Source organism: Rhinatrema bivittatum, chromosome 7 (genome assembly GCF_901001135.1).
Source record: "Rhinatrema bivittatum chromosome 7, aRhiBiv1.1, whole genome shotgun sequence".
NCBI lineage: Eukaryota > Metazoa > Chordata > Amphibia > Gymnophiona > Rhinatrematidae > Rhinatrema > Rhinatrema bivittatum.
In genome coordinates, this window is record NC_042621.1 from 53732922 (window position 1) to 53750359 (window position 17438).

Sequence of the window (17438 nt, forward strand, 5' to 3'; positions counted from 1 at the left end):
ATTTACACCAAAATAACGAAAACAGGAAAAAAAAAAAAAAAGATTACATCAAGAACAAATCACACAATAAAACCCCCACATTACTAAAGTGATGTAACTACTGTGTGCAGAAAAATAGAAAGTGCCAAACCCCTCCTACTCCTACACAAAAGCAACGCACACCTACAGACTCACTAGATGCACTGCGATGGCCTCACTTGCTCAGACTTCCTTTGTAATTACAGTCAGTATTTACAACTCTCTTTTCTTTGTATGTTTGATAGAGTCTTGATTCAAAGCACTGGATGGTAAGCAGTTTATTAAATACATAAAGTTTTATTTTATTCAGTGCATAATCTGGACTTTTTTTTTATACTACATTGTACCAGTCACACAAAAAATGTTCATTTGTAGCATTCCAGAGGTTTAAACCATCAGAGTATACAGAAATTTAACAAACACTAGATTTACAGTATATTACAATACAGCTTCAATTTCTGATCTGCCATCATGGAGGAGATCATCTTTTCACATTCAGTATTAAAAACAGTTTAGAGCTCAGTCCAAGTGACTAAGGCAGTGGAAGACGTTTCAGTCTGAAAGACAAATAAACAAACATATGATATTCTGAAAACTTGAGCAAGAGCAGTAGTTATTGTTTTGTTTTGGGGGTTTTTCTATAACAAAATCCAAACCCTACTGATTTCTGAATTTACCAACAATTCTTATTTTATATTAAAAAGAACAATACTAACAAGTAAAAGTGCAATTTGGTTTAGCACAAACACAGCAACCAGAGTATTACAAGTCAGGTTACAAAAAAAATCTTAAATGTCTCCTCTTAAAAAGGGACTGTGCTCATTGCAGGAATCTTAGATCTTTTGCAGTCCAAGGACAGTGTAAATTAAGGCACTCACAGGACCGAATGATTGTCCTTTTGCGGAAGGGAGCACAGACTCCAAATGATGGTCTCCGATGTGGTTTTGTTAGGCAACTTTCCAAGTGAAATTATCACTGTTTCAGCAAAATTAGTGCACAGATACTCTGCGGTTGCCAAATCGACATGAGCAGAAAAATAATTTCACTGACACCACTTAGTTTTTCAGGGGAGTAATAAAAGAGTTGCATACAGAAACTCATGCAGGGCTTCATGCACATATTTGTAAAAGACTCCAGTTTAGTGTTTTGTTTTTTAATTAAATACAAATACAAACTGAAACAAGGAGTACTATGACCAAAAGAGACACAAGCCGGTCAGTCTGTTCCCTCTCTGTAACATTTTACCAGTTATAATAGAAGCAAAAAAGAGGCTACAACTCTTTTTATTATACCAGCTTTAGAAATTATAGGACACATACACACGCAAAGGGGTAAATGTTTCCTTATTAATAATAAATTATTTCCTTAATTATAATAAATTAAAATAAAACTGTTCACCTTTTTAGTAGCTCTTGGGGGGATAATTTTGCAGTTTCCTCTGTCTCGCTATGGATGTCGGTACTATCTGCAGTATCCGAGCTGCAGTTTTCCTCAGCTTTTTTCTTGTGTTTGCTTTTATGTTTATGCTTTTTGTGCTTCTTTTTCTGTTAACAAAAAAAAAAAAAAAGGAAGTCTGTTTAGTCAGACAGCTGTTGCTGAAGGTACAGGCAGGTGGCATATCCAGACAGTAAGGTGGAAAGCAGAGTTGCTTACCTGTCACAGGTGTTCTCCGAGGACAGCAGGATGTTAGTCCTCACACATGGGTGACATCATCAGATGGAGTCCCGATGCAGGAAACTTATGTCAAATTTTCTAGAACTTTGACTAGGCACACTGAGCATGCCCAGCATGCCCTATATACCATGCATCCATGCAGGGTCCCTTTCCAGTCTTGTATCATAGAATTAGAATTAAAATAAAAAATAAGAGAAACCCAACTCCGCAGGGTGGTGGGTGAGTTTTGTGAAGATTAACATCTTGCTGTCCTTGGAGATGGTAGTCCTCACACACAGAAGTGAATCCCTAGCTATAGGCTGCTCCCCAACACAAAAGGGGACCAAAAGACTCCCAACCAGGTACCAATGGGCACAACACCACGGTGCTAGTAGAGGAGGAGACAGCCTGAACCAAACAATGGGCCCTAGGTAGGAGAGTTGGGTTCTACACCTAAAACAGGTCCCGAAGGTCAGACTAGCCAAACCTACTGTCACGTCGACCATCCCTATCCAGATATAATGAGATGTGAATGTATGGAGAGAACTCCAAGTCACAGCCTTGCATATCTCCTCCACGGGAATTGCTTGCAAGTGAGCCACCAACATTGCCATGGCTCTGCCAGAATGAGCCTTGACATGACCCCCAAGATGCAGTCCCACCTAGGCATAACAGGAGATGCAATCTGCTAGCCAACTGAATAGTGTCTGTTTGGCAACGGCAACGCCCAACCTATTTTTGTCAAAAGAAATAAAAGGTTGGGTGGACTATCTATGGGCTTTTGTATGCTCCAGATTGAAGACTAAGGCTCACTTGCAGTCCAAACTGTGTAGAGCACGTTCGCCTTAGTGCAAACGGGGCCTGGGAAAGAATATTGGCAGGATGATTGAATGGTTTAGATGGAAATCTGTCACCACCTTAAGGCAGGAACTTAGGGTGCGTATGCAAGACCACCCTGTCATGATAAAATTTAGTATAAGGTGGCTAAGTCACTAAGGCCTGGAGCTTGCTGACTCTGCGTGCTGAAGTGATCACCACCAAAAATATGATCTTCCAGGTCAGGTACTTCAGGTCACAGATCCACAGCAGCTCAAAAGGAGCTTTCATCAGCCGAGCTAACATCACAATGAGGTCCCAAGAAACAGCGGGAGGCCATAGGAGAGGCTTCAATTGAAGCAGGCCCTGCATGAAGCATACAACTATATGCCATACAAAGATTGGCATATTATCTGTATCTTGGTGGTATGTGCCAACTGCACCAAGATGAACTCTAACGGAGTTGGTCTTTAAGCCAGCCTCCGATAGGTGTAGGAGGTAGTCAAGTAGTTTTTGTGTGGGGCAGGAGAATGGATCTAGGGCCTTCTGCTCAAACCACACGGACAACCTCCTCCATATGGCCCAACCACCTCAACATGTGCCAGGCTACCACCTACTGGCTCTGATGGATTTCTGCCATGATGGTCGTCAAGGTGATGGCCCTCGTGAGGTAGAAAGGCCTTGGCCTGAGCCATGTCTAACAGGGATCCTATGAAGCCCAACTGAAGTGTGGACTGAGATGGGACTTTGAATAGTTGAGAACAAACCCCAGTGACTCCAACCCTCGCATAGTCAAGCACATGGATTTAGTGGCCCCTGCCTGAGACGTGCTCTTGACCAGCCAATCGTCCAGATACAGGAAAATATATACTCCTAGCCCGCTGAGGCTCACTGCTATAATGGCAGGCATTTTGTGAAGATCTGTGGGGCTAACGCAAGCCCAAACGGCAATACCTGGTACTGGAAATGCTGTTTTCTCACCCTAGATCGGAGATACTTCCTGTGACCGGGGAAAATCTCATAAGAACATAAGATATGCCATATTGGGTCAGACCAAGGGTCAATCAAGCCCAGCATCCTGTTTCCAACAGTGGTCAAACCAATTCACAAGTACCTGGCAAGTACCCAAACATTAAATAGATCTCAAGCTACTATTCCTTAATAATTAATAGCAGTTTATGGATTTTTCCTCGTATTCAAACCTTTTTTAAACCCAGTAACACTAACTGCCATAACCACATCCTATGGCAATGAATTCCAGAGCTTAACTATGAGATGAGTGAAAAATAATTTTCTTCAATTTGTTTTAAATGAGATACCTGCTAACTTCATGGAGTGCCCCCTAGTCCTTCTGTTACCTGAGAGAGTGAATAACTGATTTACATTAACCTGTTCAAGTCTTTTCTTGATTTTGTAGTCCTTTCTATCATATCCCCCCCTCAGTCATCTGTTCTCCATACTAAACAGCCCTAACTTCTTTAGCCTTTCCTTATAGGGGAGCCATTCCATGCATACACTCGATATGAGTGTATGCATTCTTTAGGTCAAGGGAGCATAGCCAGTCAGTCCCCTTTTTGCAAAAGGGGGATCAAGGTGCCCAGGGAAACAGTCTTGAACTTTTTTATTCCTTAGAAATTTGTTCAAGGCCCTTAGGTCTAAGATGGGTCGGAGTCCTCCTGTTCTGTTTGGAATCATGAAGTACCTGGAGTAGAATCCCTGCCCCCTTTCCTCTGTTGGTACAGGCTCGACTGCTCTGGCCATTAAGAGGGAGGAGAGCTCCACTAGTCGCACCTCCTGATGCACTACCGGACCCCAAAACAGGCATGGAGAGCAATTTGTGGGACACCCAATAGGTTCAATTGGTACCCCTGACAGATGATGGTCAGAACCCATGGTCCTCAGGCACTGGGGCCATTGCAGAAAACCACGGCTGTCCTCTGAATGGAGGGTCCATCTTCCCAGGTACGGGCAACTGGCTCCCGACGACCCAATCAAAACCACATCCCCGGAGTTGACTGAGGAGCCAGCTGGGGCGTGGGGCTCTCTGCAGCCTTGGGTGGCCACGGGAGTCCTGATGGTGTTGATGGAAGTGAGGAGGCAGAGGATAGTACTTCCTTTGGCAAAAGAAAGACGTCCTTGGCCCCAGTCTTGCCTGCCTCCTAGAAGAGGAGGATGTGTCTGGAGTATTGGTGGAGAGTTGCTAGAGCGATTTTCATAGTGGTCCTGAAGCTGAGCCACAGCATCCCTGTCATTCTGTGGGTGCTGATTCCCGTTGCAGAGACTCTCGATGCTCTTAAAATCGAAGGTCACATGAACCTCGTGTTTTCTGCACTCCAGGCCCTTATGCACCAGCGACATGAGGCAAGAAGATCTCGCAGCTCGGAAACCCAAGCCACAAGAAAAAAAAAACCTGCAAAGGTAAATAGGTACAAGGAATATCCACACAGTGGACAAAAGGTGGGACTCACCAAAGTCAAGACCAGATTAACGTTCCACAGTAGCACCAGTAGCTGCAAGGGAGGCTGAAAACAGTTAACTCCCTTCAAGAACTGAGACACCTCTGGTCCAACAACTACTCGCCCTCTGTCAGAAGTGAGAATTGCTATCTGAACCTTCAGGGTGGTAAAGACCAAGTCTCTAAGCCAACCTTCCGGCAGGAAATTTCAAAAGGAAAGGAATTTCTCTGAGAAGGTGAGGACACCGTTCCTCACCCCAGGCCTGGAAGATCTCCCACTCTAACAAAAGCCAGAGAGACAGAACACTCTGCAGCCCAGAACAAAGTAGAAATCACTGCAGAAGAATAACCACACTTCAGCAATCTAACCCTCTCGATGGCCAAACCATAAGGCAAAATCAATACGGATTGTTGAGAGGAAGGATCCCTGGAGCAACCAAATAGTCCTGAATGATAGGCTGAGAGCATTACCCACTAGCAGCCTCTGTAGATCAGCAAAACGACCCCCAGAGTCAATCTATAGAAATCTGAAATACAACTGCAGTCTGGATAGCAATCTTGTGAAAGATGTTGTCTATCTATGTTTCTGGTGGGAAGGCTTATAATACCCTACGCCACGGTCACATCTGAACAGGAGCACTGAAATTTTTCGCTCTTGGACCAGCGACTGAAGAAACGAGGTACCTTCTCAAGATTGGACAACCCATTGTGCTGAGTGGAAAGGCCTCTGTACCGCCTAGATGAATGTTGTAGACTACTGTCTATGCACTGACTGACAATACTGTGACCGGATATGCACTGAAGTGTGGACTGAGATGGGACTTGGAGTACATGCACTCCCAATAACTGATAGGAAGCCCCATAATTCAGCAGGTTCGCATCTGATATGAGAATCTCGCAGCCTGGTGTCTCCAGGGAAATCCACTCCCTGAGAAGATCCACCCATAGTCACCATTGCAACTGGCCCCTCACTGGCAGAAGCAAGTGAAACCACATTATGCACTCATGTGACCGCGGATATCACCAGGAGAGCAACGTGTGCTAAGGCTGCAAGCACTTCTACTGACCAGGGACAATGTCCAAAGTTGCCTCGATCGACCCCAGGAACTGAACAATTAACTCCTGATTGCGACACTCCACACCGGCCAGACACTGAAATACTCCAGCATCTGAGATGGCTGTAAATCATCTAGATACTTGCCCTCTTTGCACACAGACGCCAGTACATAAGAACATAAAAAATTGCCATGCTGGGTCAGATCAAGGGTCCATCAAGCCCAGCATCCTGTTTCCAACAGAGGCCAAACCAGGCCACAAGAACCTGGCAATTACCCAAACACCAAGAAGATCTACTACCATGACCTTGTAGAAGTTTCATATACGCAACCACCAGCCTGAAGGACAATGTCTGAAAACGATAATGACATCTCGGAATGGCCAAGCTCAGGAAATGCTGATGTTTCTGGAAAATGCATAGACATGCTTCTGTCAGAAACAAAGATATGAGAAACTTCACTAATGCATAGTTTTCCACCGGAAGGAGTCAAACACAAATGATGCTCAACTTCTTTAAGAATAATAGAAAAAGGGGATGGGGCCTGCAATTTTCTATCAGCATTCTGTTCGGCAGAGAGTTGCACGGAGAGATTATAGAAGCATCCAGAGGAATTCCAGAGCATAGCCACCCCTTAGGTTGAAGACCTAGTGGTCTGACTAATCTGGACCCACTTCTGAGCCAGCAGGTTAGTCTTTGGACCTTCATTGGGATGACTGAGGAGCTCCAGTATTGGAGGATGCCTCAGAAATGAAATCCTAAAAGAGTAACGTTGTGAGATTGGATCTGGAGACTGTCACCATGTCACAGCCCGCATTGGCTAAGAATGCAGTCCTCCCGGTTCCGTATCGAAATGCCATCAGACCACGTTCTTTGTTTGTCTCTAAAGAGACACAACTAGTCTGTACCACCAGGGAGCAACATGATGCAATCTGCAAATGCATTGCCAAAGCTGCAAGACCTGCCTAAGGATAGTCTCACACCTATCCTGAGCATTGTGTAGAGCACCCTCGTTTTTGACCAAGGGGCACAAACTCGCCAAAGTGCGCCCTCCAATGAAATTAGGTTCAGAGGTGCTCCATTCAAGGACAATCAACCCTGAAATCGCACCCAGAAGGGGAAAGAAAACATGACGCCTTGCGTAGGGTGACCAGTAAGGGGTCCTCCTGCCACATACAGGCAGAGTCACTCCCAACTACACTGAACATCTCCAGAGTCTGAAACAATAGACCTTGCCACTCAACTGTGTGAAAAACTCGTATCAGAGTGTACTGTGGTTCCAAATCTGGAGGAGTCTCCCCTTCGTCCAGAAGAGAAACCCAAATCCCCATTGGAGGCATTCACGTATCGTCAAGCACATTCTCCTGAACATTACCAGGACCGCCTCACTGCGGTGCCTGCACGCAGTGGCTGAAAAGTGGGGGCCTTGAATCTCTGCTGAGTGACCCTGCAGAAAAAAAACCCTGGGATTCCACCCAGGAAAGGGAGGATGGGTCCATCCTGGAGCATATAGGCCCAAGACTAACATCATTGATTGACCTACATCTCTCGAGATATCTCGGTCATAGGAAAGCAAGGAGCAGGAGATACACTCATTGTATCACCTTCTGTCCCACTCCCCTCAGATTGAGGGGATGGCCAGAGTCAACAAAAAACCATAGTAGCTAAATCATCTTATCCAACCAGTGCTGACACAGATTCCAAGAAGGCGATGGCTCCATTACCCTTATAATGCAAACTGCATAATTACAGTATACACACACAGTGCAAACTGTCTTTATATGACTTCATTAGAACAGGTCTCCTTGAAAACTCCTGCAAAAACTGCTTGTCCGGAAAGGACCCCCAATGGGGCTTGAACTGGCATTGGCTGCAAGATTGAGGACTGGAGTCTTAACGTCTAGGCCAGCCTAGTTAGACTCTGAACCCTCTATGTCCCCAGTGCCATAACCTTTCTGGGAGAACATACGCCATCACACACCTGCAAAGGGGCCATGGTTCCATACAGTAAGCGCACAAACAGTATGCACCCAGATAGAATGCACTCATATCGAATGCACTCAAATAGCGTGCGCCCAGACAGGATGCGCTCAGACAAAATGAGAATGAGCCCAGACAGGAGGCACCCAACATGCTCTGACACTGTGTGCACAGAGTGCGCTCAGTATGCATACAGTATGCGCTGATAGTAAGCGCTCAGTATGCGCAACAGTATGCATTCAAATAGTACATGCACAGTATACGTTCAGACAGCATGCACTCAAAATATACATTCGTAGCATACCTCCCTGCTCTATATAGGCCACAGTCTTATGCGCACAAGCACACACGTATCTGTGTGTTTACATCAGTGCACTACCGCACACAAGCCAACGTGCAGGAAAACCATTTCACCATGGCCCTCCACGTGGCTGAAGAAAATCGAGCCTTTTGAAAAGGGCTTAGCCAAAGGCTACTGAACCCACCGAGCTCACACCGCCGGCTCTACACTAAACCCTGAGAAAAGTGAGAAGGAATGGGAGAAGGGATGCCGAACACTTAGAATTAAGGAAAGGAGACCCAGTAAGGAAAAAACCTTCATAAACTCTCTTCTTTTTTTTTTTTTGTGTATACCTGAGCTCAGCCCTCCTGGCTGAGACCATGAACGGGTCTCCAGCTACAGGGGGAGAAGGCACAAGCTGCACCGCCGAGCACTCCCTCTGGCTCCAACCATTTTTTTTTTTTTTTTTTTTTTTAAGTCCATGCCTGAGGCAGGCTTCCGGACTGAAATGCTCAACTGAGGGAGGGACCTACTGGTGTCACCTCAGGAGCTGAAGCGATGTTCGAAAATTCTTCTATCTTCTTTTCTTTCATTAATTTTTTACCACAGGAAATCCCCAGAAGGGAATGCAGGTCCACCATCTGCTGAAATACTGGCGGGCTGATGTCAGGGCAGGTCTATATGTTCATGATGTCAGCTTTTACTCCGTCTCCATCTGCTAGTAGAGATGCATAACCCACTTGTGTGGCTTGACCTGCCTGAGTGCACAGGAAAAAAGGAACTGTAGAAACCACAAAGGCTTAAAGAAAACACCTTTTCCCCCCTCACGGACTGCCTTCGAAATACAGAATGCGATGGTAGATCAGCGCTGCAAGGTCCAGTCTAGTCTGCCTATTCCCAATGTGTCATTTTGTGGTATCACCTCAATGTCTAAACTAACCCAAAGTTTTACTGCAGGTATTCCTTACAGATAGAGAAGCTGTGAAAGAAAACCAAACAGTTCTGAAGGGGAAAAATTAGCATGCAAACCCTCTAAAATATGGTCTTCCTTTCACAACTCTGCAAAACTGAGAAGAGCCACGGTGGTTTGGATTTTCTTTTAACCATTTTTCCACAACCCTTGTACTGTAATTTATATTAATGCTGTGTTACAGCGGTATACCCAGTAGCATGGTTCTATAAAGTGATTATAATCTTACTAAGCACCAGTATGCAAAGGCAAAAAAAAGTTAAACAAATCACCTTTTCTTTTTTGTGTTTGTGCTCCCGCTTATTTTTGGGCTTGTCTCTGTTTTTCTTCTGTTTCTGTTTTCGAGGGACTTCAGCTGGGTTTGACAGCTCGGTTTCTGGTTTCGGATGAGTTCCTGGAACACCGACCAGACACAAAAAGCCAATGATCAATAAATGCAGATGAAGGCAGAATTCCACACATAGTTACATCAATTGTCAAGGTCTGCTTTGAAATTTAACCTGGAAAAACTATATGTACACAATTATATCTACTAGCTGGTGTACGTAGATTTGCTGGGAAAGTTTACACGCATATTTTTTAAAATCAAAACGTATGCGTTTAAGTCCCAATCCTGCCCAGACTCCACCCCAATGCATGTCTTGCCCCATGAGCATAAATCTATGTGCATACAGTATATATATATATATAGATAGATGTAACTTTATATATTTATCAGGAAAGCAAGTTTCTAAAGGGCCATTTCTGTGGGTAAAGCACTGCCTTACTCACAGAAATCAGTTTTTAATTTTTTTTTCTTAAATGCTCGAGCTCTTTTCATCCCAAGCTGTAGTGGACAGAATTGACTGCTGATCTCCTAAAGCAATTTCATGATGGTATATTGGCTTTCAATTCTACTTCTTGTTCTGTTTGGTTACCCTGTATAGCAGGTTACTTACTAGATATGCTAGTCCTGGATTTACTTTCTATTCATATTTCTGAAGTGCCCCAGGCAATTCACATAACAAAATGAACACCAATCTTAAAACAACCACCTGTTACAAAGTGCCAAAAGAAACCTCCTACAGAAAATGCAACATGAAATGCTGTTTCCTTTTCCTTGTAACTAATCTTAACAAAAAAAGCAGGTCTGTACCAGGTTATACCCAGTGGAGTAAAAGCAAAGTTTCATATTGTCCAACACTTGGAGGCGTGTGCTGCAGTAGAAGCTCAGAGATATTTACCAACTGAAGAATTCCCAGTGTGGAGAGAGAGAGAGGTTAATCCTGCTTCTCCTGTACTTCCAAACAAAAGAAACTAGGCTGGAGGCATAGTATGTTGCCATTAAAAGAACCAAACCTATTTTAACTCTAAGTTGTTCTGGTATTTAACGGAATTCCGAATGACAAGCAGCTAAGAGTTAAATGAACCGAATAGTCCCATACAATTAAATCTCACAATACTCCTAGTGGTTTCATTTGCACAAAAGGAAAATTGGTTCTTACCTGCTAATTTTCATTCCTGTAATTCCACAGATCAGTCCAGACGAGTGGGTTGTGCATTCTTACCAGCAGATGGAACAAAAACTTTGGGCACTGCTACATAATCGAGAGTACCACCTGCAGTCCCTCAGTATTAGCCTGTACCCAAGCCCAAACAACTAAGCTTACTAAAGGGCGAAGGGGGTTGGAACCCAAAACACAACAGCAAACCCCTCACCCGTAACAGATAAAACACAAAACCACTAGACCACCTCGGAACCTGCTCCTTCAAGAGCATTTGCAAAAGAACAAATTTGTTTCTTCAGGAAAATATCACCTCTCAAGGTAGTCTTTCGGCATCTGAAAAGGGGACGGGCCTCTGGACTCATCTGTGGTATTATAGGAACGAAAATTAACAGGTAAGAATCAATTTTCCTTTCCTGAACATATCCAGATCAGTCCAGACCAGTGGGATGCACCCAAGTCACTCCACACTGGGCAGGAACCCGAAAGACCCACGCGCAGAACACCCTCATCGAAGGACGATTCATCGTGCGCCCTAACATCCAAACGATAATGCTTGGTGAAAATGTGAAGGGAGGACCAAACCGCCGCTCTGCAGATCTCCTGAGGTGACAGAAGCTGACATTCAGCCCAGGAGGGAGCCTGGGCCCTAGTGGAATGAGCTCTCAGACCCACGGACACCTGACGCCCTTGGGCAACATAGGCTGAAGAGATAGCCTCCTTAATCCAGGACGAAATTGTCGCTTTGGAAGCCTTGTCACCCTTCTTAGGGCCCCCAAACAAGACAAACAGATGATCCGACCGCCGGAAGTCATTGGTAACCTCCAAATAGCGCAAAAGAGCAAGACGCACATCCAGAAGATGAAGCTCCCTCTCCTGAGGGGAATCCCTAGACCACTGCGGAAATCCTGGCAGCTCCACCGCCTGTTTGACATGAAAGGCAGACACCACCTTGGGAACGAAAGAAGGAACCGTGTGCAGTGAAATCCTATCATCGTAAATCCTAAGAAAGGGATCCCACACAACAAAGCCTGGACCTCTGAAATGCTTCATGCAGAACAAATGGCTACCAGGAAAACGTTCTTCAAGGTCAAATCCTTAATGGGAGCCCTGTGTAAAGGCTCAAAGGGGGCTCTGCAAAACATCCGAAGCACCAGGTTCAAACTCCAATCCGGACATCACAGATGTACAGGAGGACATAAATGATTTACTCCCTTGAGGAACCGCAAAATATCTGGGTGCACTGCCAGAGACCGACTGTGAACCCTGCCCCTTAAGGCACCCAAAGCTGCCACTTGAACCCGAAGTGAGTTGAAAGCCAAACCTTTGGCTAGCCCCTGTTGAAGGAAATCCAACATCTGGGGAATCTCCGTTGACAAAGGATCCAAGGAGCGCTTGCGGCACCATGCCTCAAACAACTTTCAGACCCTAACATAGGTCATAGAAGTAGATGGTCAATGCGCCTAAAGAAAAGTGGAAATGACCTGTTCTGAATATCCCCTCAATTGCAATTGCCGCCTCTCAAAAGCCAAGCTGCGAGAGTGATCCTCCCGATCCGAAAATATGGGCTCTTGATGGAGTAGTTGCAGAAGACCTTCCAGAGCTAATCGCACCATGTTTGCGAACCATGGACGATGTGGCCACTCTGGAGCCACCAACACTACACTGCCTGGATGTCGCTCTATGCGTCGGAGAAGCCGACCGATGAGAGGCCAGGGGGGGAAGGCATAGAGAAGAATGCCTGTTGGCCACGGACACACTAGGGCGTCTAAGCCTACTGAGCCCATTTCTCGACGACGACTGAAAAAGCCTTCCGTCTTTGCATTGGCCCGAGTTGCCATCAGATCCCACACCCCACCTGGCGCAAATGAGGTTCTAAGCTTCGGGAGCTAACTCCCACTCCCCAGGATCAAGCTGTTGCCTGTTGAGGAAGTCCACCTGAACATTTTCCATTCCTGTGACATGCGATGCGGCGATTCCTTTGAGATGGCATTCTGCCCAAGCGAACAACAGCCTTGCTTCCAGCGCCACTGCGAGACTCTGTGTCCTGCCTTGTCGGTTGATGTAAGCTACCGTCGTTGCGTTGTCTGAGAACACTCGAACCATTGGGTTCTTGACCAGAGGCAGAAATCTCGCAGGGCCAGGCGGACAGCCCTCATCTCGAGGCAGTTGATGGACCAGGATTTTTCCGTTGGGAACCAAAGACATTGAGTGGATTTGTTGAGGCAAACTGCTCCCCAGCCTGACAGACTGGCATCTGTGAAGATAATCACACAATTCGGGGGTCCAAATCCACTCCCTGTACCAGGTTGCTGCGTGAAAGCCACCACGATAGACTGACTCTGGAAGTAGAGGCAATGGTACATGGAACTGTTCCGACATCAGGCTCCATCTCGATAACAGCGCATGCTGCAATGGACGCAAATAAGTGAACGCTCACAGGACCAAATCCAAGGTGGAGGCCATGGATCCCAGAACCTGTAAGTGATGCCAAACCGTCAGAGTCTTCCTCTGAAGAAGAGCCTTGACCTGATCTTGCAACTTTGTTACACAGGTGTCGAAGAGCGCTCCCAAGTAGACCAGCGTCTGCGTGGGTTCCAAGTGACTTTTCTGGACATTTATGACCCAGCCAAGCGACCGCAAGGTGAGAATCACCCTCTGGACCGATCTTACGCAGTCCTCCTGTGACTTCGCTCGAATTAGCCAGTCGTCCAGATACGGGTGAACAAGGACTTCCTCCTTGCGCAGGAACGCCACCACAACCACCATGACCTTGGTGAAAGTATGTGGGGCCTTTGCCAGGCCGAAAGGAAGAGCTTGAAATTGGAAATGTTAACCCATCACTTTGAATCGGAGGAAACGCTGGTGAGCCTGGCGAATCGGGATGTGGAGATACGCCTCGGTGAAGTTAAGAACATAAGAAAATGCCATACTGGGTCAGACCAAGGGTCCATCAAGCCCAGCATCCTGTTTCCAACGACACGAGAAACTTCCCTTTGCATACCGCGGCTACCACAGTCCTCAAGGTCTCCATGCGAAAATGGGGGACTCGCAGACACCAGTTCACCTTCTGCAAATCCAGAATGGGACGAAAGATGCCCTCTTTCTTGGGAACCACAAAGTACACCGAATACATCCCTTGCCCTGCTCCGCAAGGGGAACTGGAACGATGGCCCAGAAATCGAGCAGCCGTTGAAGGGTCCCCTGTACTGCTTCGCGCTTGGACCACGAAGCAATGCGAGACTCCACAAAGGCCTCTCGCACCAGGCACAAAAACTCGAGAGCATAACCATCCCGGACCACTTCCATCAGTCCGAGGTAATCTTTTCCCACTCTGCATAGAAGCTCAACAATCTGCCTCCGACAGCTTCTATGACAGAATGAGTGCCCCTGGCTTCATTGGGAGGGTTTTCCACGTCCAGCACCCTGGCCCATGGACACTGTGCCTGGGCGCCGTCCTCCACGAAAGGACTGCTGATGCCCTGAGCCCGGCCTGGGCCCCGAAGGAGCTGAAGATCTACCAGAGCGAAATCTGCGAGAATCCCGAAAACAAGCTCGAGGGGGAAAAACCTTCCCAGATGGTTTCCTATCCTCCGGAAGTCGGTTGCCTTTGGATTCCCTCAGCAATTTCACCAACTGGTCCAGATCCTCCCCAAAGAGAAGCTTGCCCTTAAAGGAGAGGTTACAGAGTTGAGACTTGGAAGACAAATCTGCTGACCAATTACGCAACTAGAGGAGTCTACGAACCGTAACAGTGGACACCATACTACGCGTCGAGGTCTGTACTAAGTCATGCAACGCATCTGCGACATAGGCAACTCCTGCCTCTAATCGTGTGGCTTGCAAGGGCCCCCTGCTGTCGGCACTCGGGGCTGCGGACGCCTCCTGAACCCAGCAAAGACAGGCTCTCTGCATGAGGCTGGCACAAATCGCCGCCATGAGACTCAAAGTTGAGACCTCGAAGACTCGCTTACTCCTGCTTACAGTCCTGAATGTTCTTCAGTGCAGCGGCCCCGGCCACAGGAATGGTGGTCTTCTTAGTCACGGCAGACACCGCCACATCCACCTTCGGTACCTTTAGAAGATCCAATACATCCTGCGACAGGGGGTAAAGGTTCGCCATGCTCTACCTACTTTCAAACCAGCATCTCACGAGTCCCACTCCCGGGTCACCAGCTTGTGAACTTTCTTAGGCAATGGGAAGGAAGTGGTCGGTCCCCGAATCCCATCCAGGACCGGGTCGACACCTTCGCTGTCTGATTCTTCCTGCGAAACCTTGATCCCCAGAATCTCCAAGATCTGGGGAATGAGAAGCCGAAGCTCCTCTCGCTTAAATAAGCACACCACGCTGGGATCATCACCTTCCAAGGGTGGGAGGTCGTCCTGGTCCGGGTTGTCCTGGCTCCCATCACCTATATCCTGGGTGAGTCCCAGATCCTGATCCGCCCCGGGGCCCGAGGAATCCCAGAGTGGGACCAGCAACCTATCCTCAACTCGGGCCTCCCTGTCGAGCCCCTGAAGGTTGATGGAGGTCTGGGGACCCCTTGGATACCCGCTTCGGTGGATGCTCTGCCAAAACGTCCGGCTGTGCTGCTCTCTTCAGGATTTCCTGTTTCCTAGCAGTAGCAGCACAAACTCAAGACAGAACTCCCCTGAATCGGTCGTTTCCCCCCCCCCCCCCCCCAGCAGGAGGGTCCGGTAGCCCAGGGTCATCTCCAAAAGTGGGAATCTGGTCCATTGGGGATAGAATGGGAGGGGCATCCTCCTTCTGCAGCACCTGCCACGAGCCACCCTCCCCCGCTGAGGAGGACCATGGCCCGGAAGAACGGAGCCCTTGTCTGTCTGATGCTCCCCCCGAGGAAGTTCCCTCCTGCCCTGTGGAACAGACCGAACAAAGGGAACTAGCATTTAGGGCCTGCCCTGACGTGCCACACGCGCAGCAGGTCCCTATCTTGGGTCGGGGAGCCATAAACTGAACCGAGAAGCCACGCGGTCGTCAGAAAAAAGAAAAAAATCAAGCTGGGAAACCTTCGCGCAGTTGCAGGAGCTAAAAATAGCAAACTCCCTGCCGGTGCGAAAAACTGCTCTGAGGAGAGCTGCTGGCGGAAAAAAATGCGGCCTAGCATGCACGCGAAGGCCTTCTCTCCCCCCGCCGACCTACCTGGAGCCCCAAACCATTGTGAGGACCCACAGGGTCGAGCTCCCTACTCCGAATGGCCTGCCGACGAAACGGCATGGCCAGTTCCCCGAAGCAACTCCGCCTACCTTAAAAGGACTTCAGTTTCGTTTTTTTTTTGTTTTTTTTTTAAAGAAACTTTACACAGAAACTCCTGGGGCCTGAAGAAAGTAGTGAGAGGAGTCTCCTCAGTGGTCAAGGGAACCAGGAGCCCCTGGCTATCGAGACACTGGACTGTTGCGGGCGAGACTCAGCCAGGGGTGTCCAACCCCCTGGACGCCTGGCTTCAACTGAGAGATGGCCCACGAAGGTGCCTAACACTTCAGGTGCCTAACACTTCAGGTACCTACACCGCTAACTACTAACTAGCCTAACCTAGGAAAAAAAAAATATTTCACTAATCCTTTTTTTTTTTTTTTTTTACACTAACAGATAGGAAAATTGGTTCTTACCTGCTAATTTTCGTTCCTGTAATACCACAGATCAGTCCAGACAAGCAGGTTTTATTCATCCCTACCAGCAGATGGAGGTAGAGAACAAAACCTTGGGCACTGCCACATATATGAGAGTACCACCTGCAGTCCCTTCAGTATTAATTGATACCGAAGCCAGGATAAGTAAAAATTAAAGAGTGAACAAGGCTCCTAATATGGATACCCCTGACCAACTAGATAACAATTCAGAAAACGTTAAACCAAGAAATCGAAGCCAAAAAAGGCAAATCTGCTTTGCCAAATAAATACAGCAGTACACCAAGCAGTCTTTTGGCAGAGATCCTCAGGGCGGGCCTCTGGACTGATCTGCGGTATTACAGGAATGAAAATTAGCAGGTAAGAACCAATTTTCCTTTCCTGAACATACCCAAATCAGTCCAGACAAGCGGGATGTACCAAAACCCTCCTACACTGGGCAGGAACCTGAAAGACCCGCTCGAAGAACACTCTCCCCAAAAGGGGCCATCTCCGGGACCCGCACATCCAAACTTAATGCTTGGTAAAAGTGTGCAATGAGGACCACACTGTGGCCCAACAGATCTCCTGTGGAGACACCAGCTGACACTCAGCCCAAGATGTTGCCTGAGCTCGAGTCAAATGTGCTCTAAGCCCTACTGGAACCGCTCTTCCTTTGGATACATGATAAACTGCAGAGATCGTCTCTTTCAACCAACGAAACAAAGAAGCCTTAGATGCCTTTTCGCCCTTTTTTGCTCCCCCGAACAGGACAAACAAATGATCAGAACGACGGAAAGCGTTAGTGACTTTCAAGTAACTTAACACCACTCGCAGCCAAAAGATGAAGCTCTGGCCCCATCGAGGGATCCCGAGCCCAATCCGGAAATCCGGGCAATTCCACTGATTGATTCACATGAAAAACCGGCATCACCTTAGGAAGAAATGAAGGCACCATTTGCAAGGACACCTTATCAGACAATATCCGGAGGAACGGATCACGGCAGGAAAGCACCTGCAATTCCAAAATCCTTCTAGCCGAACAGATAGCTACCAAGAAGACCGTCTTCAGAGTAAAGATCTTCAAAGATGTCCGGCCCAGA

At 47.2% G+C, this 17438-nt stretch overlaps 1 protein-coding gene across 1 annotated transcript in view; it reads right to left on the reverse strand.

Moving 5' to 3' along the window:
- Positions 1–289: 289 nt before the first annotated feature.
- GPATCH1 (G-patch domain containing 1) overlaps positions 290–17438 on the reverse strand; it is a 111405-nt gene continuing 94256 nt past the window's right edge. The window contains exons 18-20 of the mRNA XM_029608394.1: positions 9499–9620; positions 1417–1562; positions 290–575 (exon numbers count right to left, since the gene is read on the reverse strand). Coding sequence (XP_029464254.1) covers positions 551–575; positions 1417–1562; positions 9499–9620 — 293 coding nt within the window. The 3' untranslated portion in view covers positions 290–550. The remainder of the gene's footprint in view (positions 576–1416; positions 1563–9498; positions 9621–17438) is intronic.